This window comes from Amblyraja radiata, chromosome 10 (assembly GCF_010909765.2).
Source record: "Amblyraja radiata isolate CabotCenter1 chromosome 10, sAmbRad1.1.pri, whole genome shotgun sequence".
NCBI lineage: Eukaryota > Metazoa > Chordata > Chondrichthyes > Rajiformes > Rajidae > Amblyraja > Amblyraja radiata.
Window position 1 is genome coordinate 10,408,820 of NC_045965.1, and position 25,538 is coordinate 10,434,357.

The 25,538-nt window shown below is 42.9% G+C and overlaps 1 protein-coding gene across 1 annotated transcript in view; it reads right to left on the reverse strand.

Moving 5' to 3' along the window:
• cdc73 (cell division cycle 73) overlaps positions 1-25,538 on the reverse strand; it is a 275,800-nt gene that overhangs the window by 13,296 nt on the left and 236,966 nt on the right. The window contains exons 14-15 of the mRNA XM_033027996.1: positions 14,990-15,151; positions 4,896-4,996 (exon numbers count right to left, since the gene is read on the reverse strand). Coding sequence (XP_032883887.1) covers positions 4,896-4,996; positions 14,990-15,151 — 263 coding nt within the window. The remainder of the gene's footprint in view (positions 1-4,895; positions 4,997-14,989; positions 15,152-25,538) is intronic.

Below are 25,538 nucleotides of genomic sequence, written 5' to 3' on the forward strand. Positions count from 1 at the left end.
GGTTAACCCCCTCATTGCTGGGATCATTCTTGTAATCCTCCTCTGGACCCTCTCTGGAGCCAGCACATCCTTGCTCAGAAAGGAGGACTCAGCGTGGGGGGACCTCCGTGAGGGGACAGGGGAAGAAAAATGGACAATGGGGGGGGGGGGACAAAGGACAATGGGGACCCGGCATGTGGGAACTGCAGTGGTGGGGGGAAGGGGGACAAAGGGGGAGCAGGCATGGTTTGTCACTTTGTCAGCACCGTAGGTGGCTGCTATTTGTATACATTGTGCATGCAAGCAAAGAATTTCACTGTGCCTAGTCACATGTGACAATAAAGTATTCTTATTCCTATATGGTGCCCATAATTGCTCACAATACTCTAAATGCGGCCTGACCAGCGCCTTATAAAGACTCAGCATAACATCTCTGTTCAACAGTAATAGATCATGATGCTGTGTTTAATGTTCATATACTTCAAGCAATTGGATCAAAGAGAGTTCTTTAATTTCCCCCCCAAAATTAAGCCGGACACAGCAGTAATGAAGAAGTTTGCTCCAAAAGCAGCAACAGCTCAGTTTCCAAGTGACAGATTGACAGATTGCCAGATCTAGAGTCTGCATATGCCACAAAAGTCACAGGTAGGATATTTTTGCATTAACATGGAGAAAGAGCATGTAAATGCGTTAACAAGTTGCTAAAGCATCTGGAGTGAGGGAAGATCTAAAAGATTAAACAATTCATGTCTATGCAATGGCAAGAAAACCCAAAGTAACGGGAAATGAAAGGTTGTGCATGATTAGGGTATGGAATTCATTACAGGGGTAGCAAATGAAGCAGAATTGATTGTAAGGGAGCTTACTAGGTATCTGAAGGGGAACTATTTCCATGGCTATGGGGAGGTGAAGAACCTCTCTTGCATTGATTGTAAGATACAGCATGGTAACAAGCCTGTCAGCCTACCGAGTCCAAGCTAACCATCGATCACCCGTTCACATTAGATCTATGTTATCTCACTTTCTCATCCACTCCCTACAAGGTGGAGGCAATTTACAATGGGCAGCTAAACTACAAACCCGCACATCTTTTGGTACGTGATCTCTGATCTTGTCCAGAACAAGACTAAGGAGTTGGTGGTGGACTTTAGGAGGAGAGGAACACCCCTGTTCCCTGTTTCCATCACTGGTGTGGATGTGCAATTTACCTGGGAGTACAAATACCGGGGAGTGTACCTGGACAGTAAACTGGACTGGTCCAGGAGCAAGAAGAGACAGAGCCGGCTGTACTTTTTGTGAAGGCTCCGCACCTTCAATGTCTGCAGTAAGATGCTACCGACGTTCTACCAATCAGTGGGAGCCAGTGCCATTTTCTTCGCTGCCGTGTGCTGAGGCAGCAGGGCGAAGGTCGCAGATGCCAACAGGATCAACAAACTCGTCAGGAAGGCTGGCTCCATCCTGGGGACGGAGTTGGATTCACGGGAGGTGGGCTTGGAGGGGAGGATGCTCCTCAAACTGCGGAGCATCCTGGACAATACAGCTCACCCCCTCCATGATACACTGGTCAACCAGAGGAGCACCTTCAGCAACAGACTGGTTCCACCAACGCCACAGGAGATCCTTCTTCCCTGTGGCTGTCAAACTGTACAACTCCTCCCCCTTCTGTCATGGGGTAGACTTTATATCCTGCCCCATGACTAAACCTCAGCATTTCTTAACCTTACTATCTATAGATTTACATTGCAAATTCAGCACTTGTACAAGATTAAAGTCACCATTCCCCTTGCTACACATCTAATGCACGCACATCCTGAAATAGGCGGAACACAAAACATTTAACAAGGATACGTTACCTCCCCAGGTTCCCATTAAATCTCCACGCCTCCCTTCACCTTAGAACCTGAGGACATGGATTTATGGTGAGGGGGGAAAGATTTAATGGGAACCTGAGGGGTAATGTTTTTACACAAAGAGTGGGAGACTTTTGGAACAAGCTGCCAGAGGAGGTAGTTGAGGCAGGTACTATTGCAACGTTTAAGAAATATTTAGACAGGTACATGGATAGGATGGGTTTGGAGGGATATGGTCCAAACGCAGGAAGGTGGGACGAGTGTCGATGGGGTAAGTTGGTCAGTGTAGGAAGGGGCTGTTTCCACCCTGTATGGTATGACTCTGGCTCTTGAGAGAAGGGTTCTGACTGGAAACACCAACTATCTATGTTCTCCTGAGATGGAGACTCAGATGTGGATGCCTGTCCAATGAGTTACTACAGCACTTTGTGTCTCTGTTTGTATACCGGAGAAGGATGGGTGACGTTTCGGGTCGGGACCCTTCTTCGGACCGAAAGTAGAGGGGAGGAAACTGGAGGTAAGAAAAGGCCAGAACAAAGGAGAGCCGGCAACAGATGACCAAGGAAGGGTGGAGTTCATAATGGTCCGTGCTTGGTCCATGGAGTTTAGTTTGGCAAGTGTATTAAGGGGATGGAACAAAAGCAGATAAATGAAGGCAAGTTGCAGATGTCCCCATGGTACAATGAAATAACAGAAAATACTGTAAATAATAGTACTTAGAACTGCACAGCACCTGAACAGGCCTTTTGGCCCACCATGTCTCTGCCGAAAGTGATGCCAAGCCCATCACTTATCAGCCTGCATATAATCCATATTCCTCCATTCCCTGAACTTTCATGTGCCTATCCCAACGTCTCTTAAATGGGCACTATCCTATCTGCCTCCACCACAATCCCTGGCAGCACATTCCAGACACCCATCACCCTCTGCGTGAAACATCTTTGCCCCTCTCATCTTAAAGCTATGCCTTCTAGTATTTAATTTTTCCATCCTTGGAAAAAGGTTCTGACCATCTATCCAATCTATGCCTCTCATAATTTTGTCCACTTCTGTCAGGTCTCTCGGCATTTAAAATAATATTGTATTTGAAATGCCCAAGTAGCATTCTGTAATAAAAATGAGCGATGTGGATGGGTAGAAAGTAGTTCAATGTAGGCCTGACCTGGATTAACCAGAAGTCATCTGAAAAACATTGTACTGCAGGTGCACTGCTGAAAATAGTAGTGAGATGGAGTCTGTATGGTTTTATAAAGAGGAAATCCTGTTTGTAAATATCATGGCATTTTTTATTATAATGAACAAGGCAGGATAGGGGAAAACCAGAGCGTGTACACTTGGAATTTTTAAAGCACCTCAGACAAGAGGTGCTAAACATGATTAGGGATTAACGTAATCTTGGAATAAAGATTTGTTAAGTTTACAGGAGAAATAAATGTGTAGGAAGGAAATGCAGATGCTGGTTTAAACCAAAGATAGACACTAAATGCTGGAGTAAGACCCTTCTTCAGACTCACCCATTCCTTCCAACCAAAGAAGGTCCCGCTGACTTGCTCCAGCATTTTGTGTCTATCTTCAGTGACTGCATTTGCAGTCCCTACCTACACATTTCTTCCAACTATCACCAGCCAGGTTTTGTCTTGCACTGACATTGTAGGCCGAAAGGCCTGTTCATGTGCTGTCTGTTTGTTCTATGTTGTATTATTTTAATAAATGTTTAGAAACAGAAGTCAACCATTCATCCCTTAACACGGCTGTAATTTCTACATGGTGAAACCAAAATGTATAAATATACCCTTCAATAAAATCTGACAATGTGCACTTTAACCACATGTGATTTTTTATATTACAAATCTCAAATTGTAGAGTACAGAGGCAATTAAGTAAATGATGTGCCTTTGTCCCAAACATTATGGCGGGCACTTTACCATGGCAACATCTGCAACTTGCCTTTATTTATCTGCGTTCGTTCCATCCTCTTAATACACTTGCCAAACTAAACTCCATGGACCAAGCACGGGCCATTATGAGCTCCACCCTTCCTTGGTCATCTGTTGCCGCCTTTTCTTACCTCCATTTCCTTCCCCTCTACTTTCAATCCGAAGAAGGGTCCCGACCCGAAACGTCACCCATCCTTTTTCTCCAGAGATGCTGCCTGAGCTGCTGAGTTACTCCTGCACTTTGTGCCCATCTTTCTTAGAAACCAGCATCGGCAGTTCCTTTCTACACAAACTAAAATGTTCTTGGTAATTGAAAATCAAACAACTGCAAGTGTTGAAAAGTTTTTGAAAAATCATCAACTTGAATGGTTTCTTTTTTTTTTGCTGTCTGACCCAAGTATTTTCTGTTTTTTTAAACTGTGTCAGTCTTGATTCGAACTGAGTTAGCAGCTTTTTTGAGATAAAATAAAACCCAGATTTCCACTCCTCCGTAAAGAAGTGCCATCGCACATTGCCACAAAATGACCGAGCTTTAATATTTACCTCATGCCCCTTCAGGACTCTGGCTGCTCTCTATCTCACATATCAACTCCTTTAATTAATCTATATAATCCTATAGGTGGCACGGTCTTGTACACCAGGAACTGCAGGTGCTGGTATATAAATAAAGACACAAAGTGCTGTAGTAACTCAGTGGGTCAGGCAGCTCTCTTCCAGATTCCTCCTCTCTACTACAATCAGACAGAAGAGGGTGAGAGGGGTAGACTTTAAAGGAGACGTGTGGAGCAAGCTTTTGTTTTACACAGAGGGTGCCTGGAACGCACTGCCAGGGGTGGAGGTAGATAAAACTGTGGCATTTAAAAGGCGTTTGGATAGGCACAAGGAAATGCAGGAAATGGGATGGCTGTGCTGGTACATAAGAGTTGGTCTTGGGATCATGTTGGGCACCGGCATTGTGGGCCGAAGGGCCTGTTCCTGTGCTGTACTGTTGTGTTCTAAAGCCATCTGGTATATTCAAAATGGAGATAGTCCTTTTGAGCATTTGGGGGTACATAGGGCAGAGAAAGTGTAGTGGATGTAATGGTCGACATCAGCTACAGTTTCTGTCATGAAAAAGTAGAAATATTACTTTTTGCGAAGATATCCACAGGTGATCCATCAGGTAATAACCATGGCCATCCCTTGAACTGCCAGGCAGCACCTTGTACAAAGACTGCCACAACACGATCCCTGGAAGAAAAATGAAAAACAAGACAATTACATTTCTTTCGCTGTAGGTATTAAAAAAAATCACTTCTGGTTCTCGTGGAAACAGGGACGACTAATATTTTCACCACTCCAATTTCAACAGAAGCAATTCTTTTGATAATTTCTGAGCTTCCATTTATACTTTTTCACTGTAGTTGCTGACGTCCAAACTTCTATTAAATCAGCAGATGTAAGAGTCAAGAGTGTTTCATTGTTCTGTGCACCGAAATGGAGCAGTAAAATTCTTACTTGCAGAAGCACAACAGGCGGCTGGAATAATGCACCCACATCGACGCTCAAAATGTGGATTTCAAACATGTCAGAAATGTTACACCTTGAAGATATGAGATTCGTCCTATCAGACAAATCAGACCAATTCTTAAAGATTTGGTCTCCATTTATCGACTTATTACAAGCATGTGGTGCAACACAACCTTAGAAATTAATTGTTTCAGAACCGGGTGAGAGATGGGTAAAGATACGAAGGAGGCATATCCCTTTCAATTTCTCCCTTTTTTTTCTCTTTTCTCTTTTTCTCTCCTCTATTCTTTTTCTTTTTGCTTATTTCACATCACCTTCTTCTTTTCTTTTTCGAGCTATATAATATTCTCTCTCTCTATATTTCTTGCTTTTCTTACTCTTTTTTTCTACTATTAAATTTAAAATAAGTTGTACATGAAATGTAATATGTTATTTATTTTTTTAATATATTTTTTTATTAAAGGTAATCAATTACAATGCTTCAAACAACTTTATATCAAATTAATTCAATTTGCATTAAGTAAAACACTAGTAATACTTATCTACTGTTTTTTTAGAAATAATGATAGAGAAAGAATAGAGAAAGAATAAATCATTAAGAGAGTGATTAAATAATAATTTGATTATATATAAGAAAGAAAAGAGAAACGAAAAAAAACAACAAAAAAAAACATTTTTAGTAACCACAATATGTATTATTAATAACACTACTACAAGTGATAGTATCAATAAAGACATATATGTAATTCCAATATAAAAATGAATTATTCTCACCAAATCCCGCAGGGTGCACGTCGAGCTGTGTTGCCAAGAACAGCTACTTCTCTAAATACTGTATATATGGAGACCATATCTGTTCAAAAGAATTATACTTGTCCAATAGGACAAATCTAATTCTTTCCAGATGTAACGTCTCCATCATCTCTGTTGCCCACATTTTGGTTGTGGGGGATAATGTTCCCTTCCAAAATTTCAATATGATTTTTTTTCCAATTATTAAACAGTAATCAAAGAAATTTCTTTGATTTACTGTAAGTGATAGATGTAAATCCGGAATTCCAAATATTATTAGCTTTGGGTTAGGGTCCAATTTAACTTTGATGACTTCAGAAATAACTTTAAAGATTTCTGTCCAGTAATAATTCAATTTAGGACATGTAACGAAACTATGTATTAAATTTGCCTCTGCTTTCTTGCACTTATCACAAATAGCGGAGAGATTCGGAAAAATACTATTTAATTTAGTTTTCGAATAATGTAACCTATATAATACTTTAAATTGTATCAGTATATGTCTGGCGTTTAATGAACACCGGTGTATTCGTTGTAGACTTTCTTCCCAGTTTTCTTTTGTTATAGCCAATCCCATTTCATTTTCCCATGCTTGACGATATACTTCCGTTATTGGATTCTCCTTATCCAAAATGATGTTATATATATAGGCTATTAATTTTTCTGTATTTGGATATAAATTAAACAGTTCATCTAACAATCCTGCTTCTTTATTTTTATAATCTTGTGTATTGGATTTAATATAATCTCTAATTTGTAAATACCTAAACAAATGTTGTGGAGACAATCCATAAATATCTTGTAACTCCTGGAATAAAAGAAATTTTCCTTTTCTATACAGATGTTCTATCCTTGTAATTCCTAAATCATCCCATTGTTTAAACCCCCCATCTAATATAGCAGGTTTAAACGATGGATTATTCATAATTGGTAATCTAAATGAGAGATTATCCAAGTGTAGAGTCTTAACTATTTGTTTCCAAATACGTCTATTATTATATATTATTAGGTTGTCTTTATAATATTTTTTTTGTACTTCCGTTGGTGCAAAAATTATCGAACCTACATTGAAAGGTAGACAGTCCTCCTTTTCTATATTTAACCATGTCGGTTCATGATCCATATTTACCCACCAGAAATTCATATTCTTAATCTGAACAGCCCAAAAATAATATAAAAAGTTTGGAAGTGCTAATCCTCCATTTATCTTAGCTTTGCATAGATGTTTTTTATTTATTCTGTGATTTTTATAATCCCAAATAAAGCTATTGACAATATTATCAATTTTTTAAAAAAAAGTTTTCGGAAGAAAAAAAGGAATAGCCTGAAACAAATATAACAACTGCGGTAGAAATACCATCTTTATGGCACTTATTCTACCAATCATGGATATAGGCAGTGTTTTCCAATATAAAATATTTTTTCTAAGTTTATCTAATAGTTGAGGATAGTTGGATTTTATTAATGAGTTATGAGTTTTAGTTACGTTAATCCCTAAATATTTAAGTTTGTCTGTAACTACTTTTAATGGGTATTGTTGTAATGTATTAAGATTTATTCCTGTTATTGGCATAATCTCGCTTTTATCCCAATTAATCCTATACCCAGAAAATGCACCAAACTTAGTTATAATGTTTAGCAGGTTGGGAATACTGTAATATGTTATTTATGTCTTATATTATTGTACATCACTTCTAATAAATATATTTTTAAAAAAGCACAACAGGCTTGTATACACAGTACTCAATAGATGGGAGGCACGGTGGGGTAATGGTAGAGCTACTGCCTTACAGCGCCAGAGACACGGGTTCAATCCTGACTACAGGTGCTTGTATGTACGTTCTCCCCGTGACCTGCGTGACTTTTCTCCAAGATCTTTCGTTTCCTCCCACACTCTCAAAGACGTACAGGCTTGTAGGTTAAATGGCCTCATATAAATGTAAAATTGTCCGCAGTGTGTGCAGGGCAGTGTGAATGTGCGGGGATCGCTGGTCGGCGCGGACTCGGTGGGCAGAGGGACCTGTTTCTGAGCTGTCTCTCTAAACTAAACTACAAGATAATATAATAAACATTATAAAGAATGCACAGGACAAAGTGATAGGTGATGAGAAATTTGGTAAATGAGTAATTCTGAGGGAAGGGACTAGGAGAGGATGAAGAAAATGTTGATGGTGGAAAATATATGATAATAAACTTTAACATATGAATACATCGAAAGGAAAAGCTTTGCACAGAATAAATAATATGATGCATGAGAAGGGAGCATTGGATGAGTGAGGGTTAGGCTTTGGTGGCTAATGGACACCGAAGCTAAAAGATATATCAAGTTGCAGCATACTGGAAAACACTATTAAAGCAGCTTAAAAAAAATATTGCAGTGTGCTAAAGCCTCGTGGGGGGGAACTGACACTTCATCAAACAAAAAACAAGATCCTTAACTTCTCATTCCCTTAATGTACCAAATTCTTACCAATCCACCATGATTGTTTAAAAGGGCGTTTCAAAACTTAAAGCCTTTTACACTCACAGCAGGCTCTCAACACAGAGGTCAGAGTGGGTGGGCCTGTCCTTCAGAATTGTAGTCTTCAGAGGATTGGAGACTTAAGGGCCTGTCCCATTTGGCCGTTATTTACGCGACAGGCCGGTAGTGACTGTCGCGCGCCTCATCTTAATGCGTCCGCACAGCCGTCTGGAGCGCGTGACGTCATTTGAACACTCAGCTTATGATATTTACCCAGTTTATGATATTTCTGGTGATTTTCTAAAAATGTTCCAGTTTCTTGCGTGGTGCTAGCAATTGGAAAAACTGCAGATGTAATGCCCCTATTCAAAAAAAGAGGTGAATGAAAAGTAGCAAGCTGCAGACCAAATTAATCTGAGGGAAGGAACTGCAGATGCTGGTATAAATTGTAGATAGACACAAAATACAGGAGGAACCCAGCGGGGCCGGCAGCATCTCTGGAGAGAAGGAATGGATGATGTTTCAGTCTGAAGAAGGGTCTCGACCCGAAACGTCACCCATTCGACCTGAAACGTCACCCAAATGAGGGCAAAGTGGGACAGGCCCTTTAATCACAAGACAAACCCACAGCCAGCAACTTCATGTGGAACAGACATTGACAGAATGGGCCATTATAGCACTAGGCAACGGGCCATTATGGACTCCACCCTTCCCGAGGTCATCTGTTGCTGGCCCTGTTTTGTTCTGGTCTTCTCGATCTTTCAGTCCTAGAAGGGTTCACACACCCGAAATGTCGCCCATTCCTTTTCTCCAAAGATGCTGCCTGACCCGCTGAGTTACTCCAGCATTTTGTGCATATCACCGGGAACTTCAACCAGTTTTAAAGTTATTGATTCCCGATTTGGGAGACAGAATGCACAGTCATTTTTTCCCCCAGAGTAGGGAAATCAAGATCGAGAGGGCATGGGTTTAAAGTGAGAGGAGAAAGATTTAATATGAATCCGAGAGGCAACCTTTTCACTCGAATTATGGTGGTTATTTGGAATAAGCTGCCAGAGGAAGTAGTTGAGGATGTATAATAAAAGCATTTCAGAGGCATTTGGACAGGTGCATGGGCAGGAAAGCTTGAAAGGGATATGGGTCAAACGCAGGCAAATGGGACTAGATGGGATATCTTGGTCAGCATGGGCAAGTTGGGCCAAAGAGCCTAATTCCACGTTATATGTCTATACAAGTAAGTCAGATATGGCGTAAAATAAGATTGAGAAACTAATTTATGAAGTACTTTCAGCAAGCAAGTGTTTTGAAACAAGTTTTTTTGATGATGTTGTGCGAGATTTACACAAAGATACCTCCGAAGGCATATCCAAGGAGGTATATCCGAAGATATATCCAAAACAAGAGAACTGTTAGTTAGATCAAACCTTGCTTCTTTCACCAAGATCTACACTCTTATTCCAACATGGGATTAAGTTCCAATAATTTACAAAGAGGTGCTCTTGAGATGTATTTTTCTACTTCCTATAAGGTCATAAGTCCTAGAGTGGAATTAGGCCATTTGGCCCATCAATCATGGTTGATCTATCTCTCCCTCTCAACCCCATTTTCCTGCATTCTCCCCATAACCTCTGACACACTTACTCATCAAGAATCTATGTCAGTCTCCAACACCCTCTGCTGAAAATAAATTCCTCCTCATCTCCTTCCTAAAGGTTTGTCCTTTTATTCTTTGGTTATAGCCTCTGGTCATTGACTCTCCCACTAGTGGATACATCCTCTCCACATCCACTCTATCCCAGCCTTTCACTATTCAGTGAGTTTCAATGAGGTTTCCCCTCATGCTTCTAAACTCCAGTGAATACAGCCCCTGTGCCTTCAAACGCTCATCATATGTTCACCCTATATATATGGCAAGTTCTTAAGACTAAGTTAACGAGCTTTATATCCGCAGAAACGTTCTCTTAAAATACATGTAACCATACTCTGCATTGTGATTGCTGTATTTTTATCGCTCCCCAGCAGATGAAACATTTCACAGCAAGTGTTGCAAAGCCACGCTCACTTTAGGCTGATGAGCAGTGACGCAGATCGATGCTGCCCTTTTGCTGACAGCCAAAATAAATAACTTCCTGCATTTGAGACTTCTTGCAAATGCAGTTCTTAAAATGAGAGCTCTAGGCAAAGAACACAGGTCACTTCAGGGAATTGTGAGCTGAGAAGGATTAACTGTGCTTCTGACCAGCTGTTTGTTTAGCAAATGCCACAATAATTGAGTGTTAAATAACAAATTGTTCACAAAGAAAATCTAATTCAGAAGGAGAAAAAAACCTTGAAGTTGAATGTGCTGCATTGCACCGAGGGTTGTTGGGCATAGGTTTAAATGAAAATTGCTGAAACACTGGACATTTCCCTGCACTTGAATGCAGTAATATTCCTAAATATGCTTTAAGTCCAAGTTAAAGGGCCTCTGTCAATGGAATCTTGCTCCAGGAATAGAGGGTATTAGCTATCGGGTGCGGCTGGGGAGATGGATTATTTTCTCTGGAACGTCAGAGGTTACAGTTCAACTGAGAATTGGTGAATAAAGGTGAAGTGTAACATTTGCTTACATATTATTATGCTTAAAATGTAGATAAACAGAATACCACAGATACACTGCCCTCTGGCTAAAGATATTCCTCCTCATCTCCATTCTAAAGGTACATCCCTTTTTTCTGAGGTTGTACTCTCTGATCCTGGACTCCCCCTCTACTGGAAATATCCTCCCCACATCCACTCTATCCAGGCCTTTCATTATTCGGTAAGTTTCATTGAGATCCCTCCCTTTGTACTTCTAAACTCCGGGGAGATAGCTGAAAAAGAGTGGTAGGAGTGGGGCAAAGACTGGCAAGTGGTACGTGGATACAGGTTAGGATGGAGGAGTGTGAGTGGCAGACGGGTGGAATAAGCGACAAAGTCTAGAGGTGAAAAGGAGCTTTAGTAACTTGTCAGTTTCTTTGTTGAACTAAATTAAGGCGCATGTAAGGCGTCAGCTGGGGAAGGAAGCGGAGGTGAAATTGAAAGGCTTGGGATGGATATGAGTGGAATGTGACGGGGGGAGGGGATACAAGAGACATGGGGAATTTGGAGCAGAAGGGGTGTGAGATTAGACCAAGAGGAGGGGAATGGATCACTGCATTGTTTGCCAAGGCCTGCTGGAGCTCCCAGTTGCTAGTCATTTTAACATCCAATCCCATTGCTGCCTGACCCTCTGATATCCTCCGACACTTTGATTTTTGCTCAAGATTCCAGCATCCAGTCTCTTGTGTCTTCACTACCCCATCCAATAGCCCTTTGTAAGACAACAATTTAAAATGTTACCACCAATTTGATTGTGAGGAGCAAGGCTGGTGGGGGTGTGAACTGGGTCTTGCCAGTTCACGCCCTCAAGGTGGGCTATGGGGAGGTGCCCGTGGAGCGCAGAGGTGAGGAGAGGGACGTCCGTAAGACCTAGCGCACGTACTGGACTTTAGGAATGGCGCCAAATCTGGCGACTCAAAAAATGATTTCACTGTGTTTTACACATGTGACAATAAAGCACTATTTATCCACCTGTGTTTAGAAGTACATATTAAATTGTGATGCTCAGTACGCCTCGACTCCTGATGATACTGGGTCTGTTGCTTCCAAACTAAAAGCCAGCTGGCATTTAGACCTCCAGCAACAAATGTTTCTCATGGGCGTCTGACTGGAATAACTGTCATCCCTACTCTGAAGGCCTTAGTTTATTTTTCTAAAGATATTAAATTACATTGGATTATCTTTAAGCTCATTTGCTGAGCAGTGTAAAGATCTTTTACATTTGGATAAACAGGAAAAAAAGTTTAAATGGCTCAATGTCTATCAGCTTCCAATAATATGGTTCATAAATAATAAGAGACCTGTTAATAATAATAAAAAATGAGAAAAACAGAAAATATCATTTCATTTAAATTAAACTTTCCACATTTTTATGCTAAAATGGTTTTTCCTCTGCACCTTAAGGAACCATTTTGTAGTCTATACCCGAGAAAACAATTATCTTTACAAACCATAGTGAACAAACACAGTTTTGTGATCTCAGACATTGTTTTTCCTATTAGGCACCTTGTAGTTTACATTTAATCTCACCTTCTCTGCTTTCAAATAGCAATTCTTCCCTTATAATGGGCACATAAAGCAATTATGTGATGTGAATGTTTTTTATGCAGCAAACATCATTATTTTATATACCTACTATAAAGTATTCTATGGGGTCAAGGAAAGAGCGTTCATGTCACGGCCCTGTTTCCACCAATTTCCCCACCACTACGAACAAGAAGCGCAAGACGCCGTTGTATGCAGATGCTGAGAAGTGTGCTCAGCTCAGGCTGAACAATTTCTAATCTTGTGATGTACAGTCGATAAAATAAAAGTCGATAAAAATAAGTCGATAAAAAGACAAATAAAAGTCGATAAAAATATGTATTATATCTAAAGAGTAGTTAGGTACTTAGAAAAGTACTACACATACTCTTAGGTATTTATACCTACTATTACTGCACCTACTGTACCTACAAAAGTATGATATTTAACATACTTAATGTTGTGCTATACCTACTCTTCGGTATTATACCTACTATTCTACCGCACCTACTATGAATACAAAAGCATGGTATTTAATATGCTTACTGTTAAGTGCGATACCTACTATTAATATAATAGTAAGTATAGGATTCCTTATACCCACTATTAAGTACTATATCTGTTATTAATATACCTATGTTATGCTCCGACACCAAATTGGTAGCCGTTGTAAATTGTTGGCTGACAAAAGTTGTGGGTCGGGTTGAAAGTTAACTAAAAAGGAAGCCCCTTTTAGAGGATGATTTAAGATGCAACTGATCAGAGTGTTTCTACGTCAGACGTAGGTGCTCTAAGTGCAGTGAGTCCACGTGAATTGTAACCGCTGCAGCGCTGTTCATTTGGAGGTTGGGACCGCTGGGGACACATTCCTCCTCATCTAAGCCCCGGGTTAACAGTCTCTAACAAGCTAAAATCGCTTTACCAACTCTGCAAAATGCAGTGGGTGAAACTCTAAACACCAATGTCAAAACAAAATCTGACCCTGTACAAGATATTGGTGAGGACACACTTGGAGTATTGTGTTCAGTTTTGGACACCCTTCTGTAGAAAAGATGCCATGAAACTGGAAAGAGCGTAGAGATGATTTACGAGTACGTTGCCAGGACTTGAGGGACTGAGCTGCAAGGGATAGTTGGGCAGGCTCAGACTTTATTCTTTGGAGAGCAGTAGGCTGATGGGATGATTTTGGAGCGGTGTATACAATCATGAGGGGAATAGCTAGGGTGAATGCACAGTCTTTTACCCTGTGTTGGAGAATGAACTTAGAGGGCATAGGTATAAGGTGAGAGTGGAAAGATTTAATAGGAACCTAAGGTGGCTGGGACGGCGTTCTGGCGGCGGTGACCTGAGTCCGGGGTTCAGCCGCGGGCCAGCGGCTGCGTGTGCTGGACTGGAGGGCGGCAGCTTCGACCACCCCCGGGCCGCGATGTTTGAACCGGCCCGTTCGCGGGGTTCGGTGAGCCGCGGGACTGTTTGTACCATCTCCCGGTGGGGAATCGCCTCAGCGCAGAGGGAGAAGAGGAGGGAAGAGACAGTAACCCTAAGATTTTTGCCTCCACCACAGTGAGGAGGTGCTTTGAGGATACACTGTGGTGGATGTTAATTTGTGTTTATTGTTGTTTATTATTGTATGATTGTATGTATGACTGCAGGCACGAAATTTCGTTCAGACCGTAAGGTCTGAATGACAATAAAGGTATTCAATGCAATTCAATTCACACATGAATATATCATAGAAGCTGCTGGAGGAAGTAACTGAGGCAGGTATGATAACAACATTTAAAAGACCTTTGGATACATGGATAGGAAAGGTTTAGAATATGGGCCAAACATGGGAAATGGGGCTAGCTTAGCTGAACCATCTTGGTCTGTGGGAGGACTGTTACTGTGCTGCATGCTTCAATGACTCAAGATGCGGCACAGAGGCGCAGCAGTAGAGCTGCTGCCTTACAGCGTCAGAGCCCCCGGTTCCATCCAGACTGCTTGTGCCGTCTGTGGAGTTTGCATGTTCTCCCTGTGACCAAATGGGTTTTCTCTGGGAGCTCTGGTTTCCTCCCACATTCCAAAGACGTTCAGGTTTGTTGGTTAATCTGTTTCTGCAAATTGTCCCCAGTGTGTAGGATAGTGCTAGTGTACAGGTGATCACTGGTCGGCGCGGACTCGATGGGCCTGTTTCCACGTTGTATCTCGAAATCTAAACTAAAAAGTAGTGGTCCCAACCCCGACCCCTGTGGAACACCACGAGTCACTGGTCACGAAAGGTGATGATTAAAGCAACTGATACAGTGTTAGTGAATCGAGTAATTAGAAAGATGTACCAGTCTTGCGGCAGGAGTTTAAGGGGTTGGTCTATCACTCGGTAAGGCACTGTAACACTGACGGCAGTCCCTCCCGGCTGCAACTGGTCCTTTCTCCGTTGGATTAGAATCTCATTCTCTCGCTGGCACCCTTGCTTTTTCTTCTCGTCTGACGGAAAAAACCTGATGACAAATGCAACACATCATTAAATTTTATTCCTGCGTCGCCTCGGCATTTTTCTTGGTTTAGTTCATCGTGAGATACATGAGATTATTTCATTTTTGCATCACGTTCAGCACAGATATCCTGGGCCGAAGGGCCTGTTCCTCTGCTATACTCTTCGGTGGAGATACAAGGAACCACGGATGCTGGTTTGTCAAACAGACGCAAAGTGCTGGAGTAACTCAGCGTGTGTAAGGCAGCATCTCTGGAGAACATGGATAGGTGACGTTTCGGGTCAGACTTCAGACATATTTAACTGGGCATTTCTGATCACTGTACAAAGCATGAAAACACAAATAAAAGCTGAAAACAAAAGAAAAATGTAAACCCATGACATTTTTAAATATTCAATTCAGAGATTGCCAATGTAAACATTTGTGGCCAGAGAGGTAGTTAATCACACCTTATTCAATAATGTTTCTGAAAACTATGCAACAGAAAATTGTGAGACTGCCCAATGAAGGTGCAGGTGGCAAGGACTCATGGAAGAGAACCACAGACTGTCTGCATTTAACTGCACAGATGTGTATTCTGGTTGCACCTGCTGCCAGATGCCCTCTATCATAACACTGATGGCTGATTGCCTCACTATATCTTCAGGCCAAATTAAACTCTCTTGGATCAAGATCTGCCTCTTTCCTTTTTAATGTTGTTTGCTTCAACTGAGATAGAGCTAGCATTTGTTTCAGTGTTTCCAGAAACATTCTTGGCTTTGTCCTCGCATGTACTAAAGCCAACATCTAATAAGGCCCAAGATTACAAGAATATATTATCCATTTACAAACTCTGTTCTTTTATGCATTCTTCTAACCTGCAATTCATTGTGATAATGAACAATTGGTCATGAAACATGAACAAAGACTTTGGCTGATGCACTGCATCTGATGAGGTACCTAGGTACAGTGAAATTCTTATTTTTGCATACAATTCAGTCAAATCTTACTGTACATAAGCGCATTCATGCTCAAGTTCAACGGCATAATTTGATTTCTTAACCATAAGCATAATTTGTTATTTGTCTACACATTTCTGATCCTGAAATTGCATCATTTTTATACGTGTTCATAATTTGCCAGAAAGTTCAGCAACAACCAGAGAAGAGCCAAGATATTTTGAAACAGGTTAGCCCACACGTAAACTCACCCACTCCCACAGCTACTTAGACTGCACCTCTTCCCAACGTGCCTCGAGGAAGATCGCCATCCCTTCTTCCCCGCTACTCCGTCTCCGCCCCATCTGCTCTCAACACCACGCCTTCCATCCCAGGACCTGACAGGAAGTGCGGCTCCCCTTCCTCTGTGGTCGATGGAGCCCTTGCCTGTAATTCCTCCATTTCTCAGATGTCGCCCCTGACCCTTCCTCCCTTCCAGCTGAACATCGGTGGTGTTCCCCCAATTCTCACCTTTCACCCCCTGCCCCCCGCCTCTGCATCCAGCAGCACATCAACCATTGTCATTGAGATCCCACATTATCTTCTCGCCACCTCATTGCACCTTCCACAGGGACTACTCCCACTGTGCCTGCCTCCGACTGTCATCCACATGCCTGTCTACCTACTCCACCCCTCCTCTCCTGCCCATCATTCTTCACCTTTCCTCACTGCATGCCACGTTGGGTGGGCACAGTGGCGCAGTGGTAGAGTTGCTGACTGACTGCCACCAGGGGTTCGATCCTGACTACGGGTGTTGTCTGTACGGAGTTTGTATGTTTTCCCCATGACCGTGTTGGTTTTCTCCGGGTGATCCAGTTTCCTCCCACACTCCGAAGACGTGCAGGATTGTAGGTTAGTCGGCTTTGGTAAAAAGTGTAAATTGTCCCTAGTGTGTAGGATAGTGTTAGTGTATGGGGATTGTTGGTCGGCGCGGACTCGGTCCGAAGGGCCTGTTTCCACGTTATATCTCACCACTCCCTCTCTCCTCTTTATACCAGCTATCTGCCCTCTCCATTGTTTAGTTTAGTTTAGAGATACAGCCTGGACAAACACCCTACAGACAGCACCCATAGTCAGGATCAAACCCATGTTACTGGCACTGTCGGGCCGCTGGGCCCTGAGCCCCAGTCTTGGACCTGATGCAGGGCTTCGACCCGCCTCCCGCCCTCCACAGATGTGGCTCATCCTGCTGAGTTCCTCCAGCAGATTGCTTGTGCTCCAGATTCCAGCATTGTGTGTCTCCAGTCTAAACTTAATGCATGAAAACTTAATATAACAAGGAATTAATGGTGGCAGAAATGCCAAGTTATAAATCATGACAAAGAGGAAGGGTTGCAATGAAGAGAGGATCAATCGGCATGTGAGATTATTAAGGCTGCAGCAACATTTCTTAAAAGGACACATCCTCTCCCTCGTTAATTAAAGGCCCTGACAACAATTTGATACACAGGGGGAAAGCGGAGCCTTATACCTACGGAACAGAAAATGTTAGTACATTACTGACGATTTCGCCTGGTCCCATCAGCTCCATCTAATCTTCATGCTGCCTCGGGAAAGCAACCAACATAATCAAGGCTCATCCTGCTGAGTCCACCTCCAGTTTAAATTCCAGTTGGAATATTTTGGAGGACCAAGTAACCAAGAACCAAGAAGGCCCTCTTAATCCATCAAATCTCCACTCCCGTTAGGCAGAAGATATAAAAGCTGGAAGACACATGTCACCAGATTCCAGAACAGCTTCTTCCCTGCTGTTATTAGACTCGTCTGCTGACCTCTCACAAGCTAACATACCCCCGATCCCCCAATCCACCTCGTTGTGGCCCGTGTGCTTTTTCTTATATCTGCACTTCATAAAAACAGTATATTCTGCATGATTTGACTGTAATCATGTGTGGGTGATTAACTGGGAGAGCAAGCAAAACACAGTTATTCACTGTGCCTTGACTTTCGTGACATTAATGAACTGATACCAATCATAGATTTTATAAATTGCTATTTAATATCGGGCATTTACTGAACGCAATCCATCCATTAAAACAATGAGCTGAAACAGTAAAAAAAAGCTGAGGAGAAATCAGGTCAATTACTATTATTGAGCAAGGAAAAAAAGCAGAAACAATCTTTAATTTAATTACTTCTGTTAATTAAAAAAGCAAAATTACACCTTATTACTTAAAACTAACTCTAGATTGCAATTTTAAATTACACCCAAGCTCAAATGGGAACTATGAACCAGTATTGCTAGCAGACCATATAGGCATGGCTTCAAATAGCTAGATATGTGTTTAAAGCGATACAGTTGTGAATAAACTAACATCGACAAAGTAAAGTGATAGAAATATATATGTCTGGCAGAAGTATTTAATATTATGAGAGGCATAGATAGGGTAGATAGTCATAAACTTTCCATCCATCCTCTCCCCCCCTCAAAGTGGAAATACCAAATACTAGTGGGCAAAGCTTTAATGTAAGAAGGACAAAAGTTTAAAGGAGACGTGCGGGACAAGATTTTCTAACACAGAGGGTGGTGGTGGAGGCTGATAGGAGAGTGGCATTTAAAATAATTTTAGATGGGCACATTGATGTGCAGGGAATTAAGTGATACTAGACCAAGTGCAGACCCGTTGGGTCTGTTCCCCAATGTGCGGTTGAGGGGGGGGGCATGCGGTGTCACACACATTAACCACCCCCCCACACACACTAACTACCCCCCTTGTTAATATATTAATATTATTCATTTGCTCCTTTTACCCCATAATCGCCCTATCTGCTGACGAATAGCCCCCAACTCGCAGTCTAGAGAGGAAAGGGGGCGGTAGAGAGTGAGGGCAGAGAGAGAAGGGGGGGAGAGGGAGAGGGGGGTAGAGAGTGAGGGCAGATAGAGAAGGGGGGGAGAGGGAGAGGGGTTAGTGAGAGGGAATGGAGGGAGGGGGAGAGGGAGGGGGAAAGGGAGGGAGGGGGAGAGGGAGGGGGAGAGGGAGGGAGAGAGGGAGGGAGGGGAGAGAGAGGGATGGGAGAGAGGGAGGGGAGAGATCGAGGGGAGAGATCGAGGGGAGAGAGGAGGGGAGAGAGGGAGGGGGGGACATAGGGGGGGAACAGTGAGGGGGAACGGCCTCGCGGGGCTGGTCCCACTTCGATCGGCGTATGGAGTTGTGCGGGGCTGGTCCCGACATCGCGCGGGGCTCCAAAAATCTTGCACGGTCCGAAAATCCCGCGTGTCAACGGCCTGTCGGCCCGCAGGCGCATTGAAAACGTATGCAGCATCTCGACGGGCGTACGCAGCGTCTTGACGTCGTACGCAGCGTCTTGACAGCGTACGCCTAGGGCGTGGCGTTGCGCTGTGACGTCACCGCCTGGCGTGCCGTTGCATGATGACGTCACCGCCCGACGCCGTGCGACGTCCAAAGTCAGTCGGCCCGCCTCCTGCCCAGCTGATTGGTGAGTATGATGCTGGTGGGACAGGCCCTTTATGCCCCGCGCGACAATAACTGCCACCGCCATGTTCAAGCTGGTGATCTCCGGAACTGCAGAGCATTTTCAGAAGTGGGGGTGGGGTTTGGAGTGGGCGAGCATCAAAGTCCAGCTGTGGGCTTCTGACTCTCTGGAGTGCACAGGGGATGGGAGGGGCGCGCAGGCGGGCGGGGCTTCGCGAACTGCACCAGCTGTAAGATCAGCGGAACTTATGTGAAGAAATTCAGCGCGTGAGGAGATGCTGCCCTACAATCTGTGGGCCTGGATTAGTCGGCATGTGGGCATTGTGATGTCAGAGCTGGTAAGAGCCGTTCAGATCTTAAAAATTGAGTTTTGTTTGAGTTTTGTGATCAATTTAACTAAATATCTGGGGAAATAATTGACCATGGAGTGGATGTGCGGATGTAAAATTAAAATCGCTAGCGAAATGGTAAAAATGTCGTCGTTTTTCCGTCTGGTTTGCGCGGAGTAACGAATCAAATGCAAAACGCCGTACACCCACACACCCACAGAGTTTTAAAAGTGTAGATGGATCACATGTAGAGGAGATGAGTTTATCTTGGCGTCACATTCGGCACAGACATTGGGGGCTGTTCCTGTGTTGTACTGTTCTATGTTCTTCAGTGAAAAGGCAAAGGATCTATGGATGGCATCCGATGAGCTCTTGACAATCACCAAAATATCGATGAGATATTTGTTCTGATTGGCATGTGGGTTCCAGCTACATCCCTATGTTTTAACTAATATAGTCAAAAAAATGAAAGGATTGCAAGGACATTTTTCACCAGGAAAACAATGAAGTGAGGAGTTCCTTGCTACGAAGATAGACACAAAATGCTAGAATAACTCAGCGAGATAGGCAGCATCTCTGGAGTCAAGGTGACATTTCGGGCCGAGACCCATATTCTGACCAAGGATTCCTTGCTAACCTTGATACAGAAGTGTGAAAACGCACACCTCAGATTCAGGGACAGTTTCTTCCCAGATGTTATCAGGCAAATAAACCATCCTATCAACGACTAGAAAGCAGTCCTAAGCTATTATCTACCTCAGTTGACACCCTCGGACTATCTTTAATAGGCATCTACAGGACTTTATCTTGCACTAAACATTATTCCCCTTATCATATATCTGTACACTGTGTAAGGTTCGATTGTAATCATGTATAGCCCTTCCGCTGACTGGTTAGTATGCAGCAAAAGCTTTTCACTATATCTTGGTACACTTGACGATAAACTAAACTAAACCCTGTGCCCATCTAGGGTGTTGCTTTCCAATCCGTTTAGTCAATTTCAGGTGTTCCATTGCGGGACAGGCCGAGTCATCAGTTCCAGTGCTGGATGCATGGTCAATAACTGTCCTCACTGAGCTAATAGATGGGGCCGTCGGAGCAATTAGCCCTCGGCTGCAACCTCACTGCCTTAGGAATCATCAACAACATAAAGTGCTGACAGAAGCAGATCTGACATTTGACCAAAGATATTCTGGCTCCAATTAAAAAACCCCATCAATTTGTACATTTGTTTCTTTCACCACACTTTATTTAAATAAAATCTTGCATTATCATATGTTATTTACTCTAATTCACAGATATATTTACACTCTAGTAGAAATAATCCATCTCATAATAATACAAAGATTCTCTATTTGTAGTCACAATTGTTTTATAGCTAATATGTTGCATAATTAGTTGCTATTTGTTTGTTCATTCTCAAGGCATAGGCCAATCTAGATAGAGGTTTAATTTCACACTAAGTGGAGGAGAATGAATTCAAACTTACAGGTGTTATGAGGATTGTGAAAGATTATGTAGCTTAAAGAATAAGATTAACAAATAACTCGGAAGAAACATCAAGGTGGCAGGGCTGCTGCCTCACGGAGCCAGAGACCTGGGTTTGATCCTGACCTTCGGTACTGCCTGTGTGGAGTCTGCATGTTCTTCATGACCATACGGGTTTCCTCCAAGTGCTCTGCTTTCCTCCCTCATCCTAAAGATGTGCGGATTTGTCGATTAACTGTAAACTTCCCACTGGTGTGTAGGGAGTGGATGAGAGAGTGGGATAACACAGAACTAATGTGAACAGATCGGCGTGGACTCGGTGGGCCTGTTTCCATGCTCGAAACTAAACTAATCCAGTGTTGCACACCACTGATCTAATGTGTATCAAACGCTAATTAATGTTCACAGTCAGTTCTTGAGAAGATATCTACATCAAAATCTCTAATCAAAATCATATTTTCAGTTAGTTTATTTCATAATCCAGGTGACCCAATTAGAGAAAATATCTTGATTACTGCTGTAGAACAATAGATGCGAACACTACAAGAATCATATTCCATAAAAACTATAAATCAAACCAATAGCACCAAGAAAAAGCATCAGATATTTATTGTCAATCTTTGTGGGTGTTTTGTCATCCACTAGTAATAGTCATAAAGTCATACAGCACGGACACACGCCCCGATGGAGGCTCAACTTTCCCAATGCCAACCAAGATGCTCCAACTACACTAATCCCACCTGCCTGCGTTTTGCCCATATCCCTCTGATCCTTTCCTATACATGTATCTGTCCAAATGTCTTTTAAATGCTGTTATAGTACCTGCCTCAACTCCCTCTTCTGGCAGCTCGTTCCATATAACCACCATCCTCTCTCCTACAGGTAATCATTAGGGCACAGAAAATAAAATGTGTATCCAAGGTTGTATTCCTGCAGATCAGGGAGAAAGAAAACCTTAAAGCTCTGCAAAAGAGTAGCCTGGACTAGGCCAGATCACCAGGGTTCATGAATAGCAGGAGTCATAGGGCCATACAGTGTGGAAACAGGCCCATCGGTCCAACTTGCCCACACCGACCAACGTGTCCCATATACACTAGTCCCACCTGCCTGTGTTTGGCCCCATATCCTTCTAAACCTATCCTATCCATGTATGAGTCTAAATGTTTCTCAATCTATGGGATAGTCCCTTACCCCAGCCCACCAAGTTTGCACCGACCAGTGACTAACACTATCCTACATATCCAGGGACAATTTACAATTCTTACCGAAGCCAACTAACCTACACACACGGAGAAAACTCACATGGTCACGGATACAATGTACAAACTCTGTACAGACAGCACCCGAAGTCAGGATCGAGCTCGGGTCTCTGGCGCTGTGAGGCAGCAACTCTACCGCTGGACTTGGGGGGGAAAAATAACTAAGGAAGATGAATTTGAGATTTAAACACTGGTTTTCCACTTATCTTGCTGTGCAGATTTATGTTATCAGATTTCTGGGCACATTTCTTCAGAGAAAAAGGAAAATAATCAAATGTTCCTTCCTTGGAACAATTCTTACTTCAAATTGTTAGGATCAAGATCAGATGTAATGAACTCCTTCACTCTCTGCATCTCAGGTTAATAACCTGTTAACCCCACCATTCATAAACTATGAATACTTGAGTTGCAGTACGTGTGAAACAATGAACTCTTCAAGGCTGGATTCAAGAGGAGGCGAGGAAATGAGGAAATCAATGCTTTTTTCAAGCTTTTTTTATAGGGCAGGTTTTTTTGTACATGGAGGGTGGGGAGTGCCTGGGACACGCTGCCGGAGGTGGTGGTGGCGGCAGACATGATGGTTGTGTTGAACACATTTTTGAATAGGCATATGGATATGTAGAGTATGGAGGGGTTTGGATTATATTCACGCAGATAACAGTTGGTCTTGGCATCATCTTGGGCATAGACACTGGGCCGAAGGGCCTGTTCCTGTGCTGTCCCATACTATTTGGGCGGCACAGTGGCACAGTTTCAGAGTGCTAGAGACCCGGGTCCGATCCCGACTATGAGTGCTTGCCAGTTTGTACGTTCATCCCGTGACCCGGAAGCTCCGGTTTCCTCCTACAAAGACATACAGGTTTGTAGGCTAATTGGCTTGGTATAATTGTAAATTGTCCCAAGTGTGTGTTGGGTAGTGTTAGTGTGCGGGATCGCTGGTCGGTGTGGGCTCGGCGGGCCTGATTCCGCGCTGTATCTCTAAACTAAAGTATTCTATGTTCTGTCCTATAAGAAGTTGCAGTATATTTTCAGAGGCATAAAAAAGTCTGCTTAAGAAATTATTAAGATATATGACTTTAAATTCATAATTGTATTCGGTAAACTGACTATAATTTCAGGATAAACAAAACTGATCAAATACATGGTTGCAAACATTTAATGATGCTGGTGCAAATAAAAGATTTCACAACCGACTATAATTTACATTCCCTTTAATCTCCAAGGGATTTTGGAAAGGGAAAGGTGACAAATGTTTTAGATTTTTAATGAGGTCATGAGCACACTTTTAAAAATCTTGCCATTAGTACAAATGTGTGAAATTATTTTTGTAAATACATCTCATTTCAGAGTATGTCATATTTTGGCAGTTCCAAATATTTTGCTTTGTAAACAAGAAACAGATAATGGTGCTGCCTTCATTATGCATGTTCCTACTTTACAGAAGTCTAATTACCTATAAAATTATTTGGGACAGTGGAGAATTTATCAGGATCAAGCCAAGTAAAGCTTCAACTCTAAGCTTGGAATGTTTGGATATTGAATTTAACCCCCCCCACCCCCCTCACATCCAGAGCAAAAAAAAACTAAGTGCTGGAGTAACTCAGCAGGGCAGGCAGCATCTCTCTCTCGAGAGAAGGAATGGGTGACGTTTCAGGTCGAGACCCTTCTTCAGACTGATGTCAGGGGAGTGGGCGGGACAGAGATAGAATGTAGTCGGAGACAGTAAAACTGGTGGGAGCACTGGGAAGGGGGAGGGGATGGGGATGGAGGGGATGAAGCTAGGGATATTTGAAGTTAGAGAAGTCGATGTTCCTATCTCTGGCGTGTAAGCTACCCAAGCGAAATATGAGGTGCTGTTCCTCCAATTTGCGCTGGGTCTCACTCTGACAATGGAGGAGGTCCAGGACAGAAAAGTCAGATTGGGAATGGGAGGGGGAGTTGAAGTGCTGAGCAACTGAGAAATCAGGTAGGTTAAGGCTGACTGAGCGGAGTTGTTCAGCGAAACGATCGCCGAACCTGCGCTTGGTCTCGCCGATGTACAGGATTTGACACCTGGAACAGCGGATACAGTAGATGAGGTTGGAGGCGCTGCAAGTGAACCTCTGTCTCACCTGAAAAGACTGTCGGGGTCCTTGGATGGAGTCGAGGGGGGAGGTAAAGGAACAGGTGTTGCATCTCCTGCGGTTGCAACCTGGGGAAGGGGTGGTTTCGGTGGGAAAGAACAAGTTGACCATGGAGTTGCGGAGGGAACGGTCTCTGAGGAAAGCAGAAAGGGGTGGAGATGGGAAGATGTGGCCAGTAGTGGGATCCTGTTGGAGGTGACAAATATGTTGGAGGATTATATGCTGTATGTGACGGCTGATGGGGTTGAAAATTAGGACAAGGAGGACTCTGTCGTTGTTACAAATGGGGGGAGGGGGAGCAAGAGCGGAGCTGCGGGATATCGAGGATTTATTTATTTATTCGTTATTATTATTATTAATTTATTCTTTAAAAAAAATAATGGTGTGTGATATTAACGTCTGGTGCTCGTCTGTAGGGTCGGTGGATACAGGAGAGGGGGGGTGGGGGTGGTTTGAATGGCAGATAGGTGGAATAAGTGACAAAGTCTAGAGGTGAAAAGGAGCCAAAAGGGCATCAGATGGGGATGGAAGAGGAGAGGTGAAATGTAAAGGCTTGGGATGGATATGGGTGACGGGGGGGGAGAGGGATACAAGGAAAATGGGGAATTTGGAGCAGAGGGGGTGGATGATTAGACCAGGAGGAGGGGAATGGATCACTGCACTGTTTGCCAAGGCCTGCTGGAGCTCCCAGTTGCTAGTCATTTTAACACCCCATCCCATTGCTGCCTGACACTTTCCTCCGACACTTTGATTATTGCACAAGATTCCAGCATTCAGTCTCTT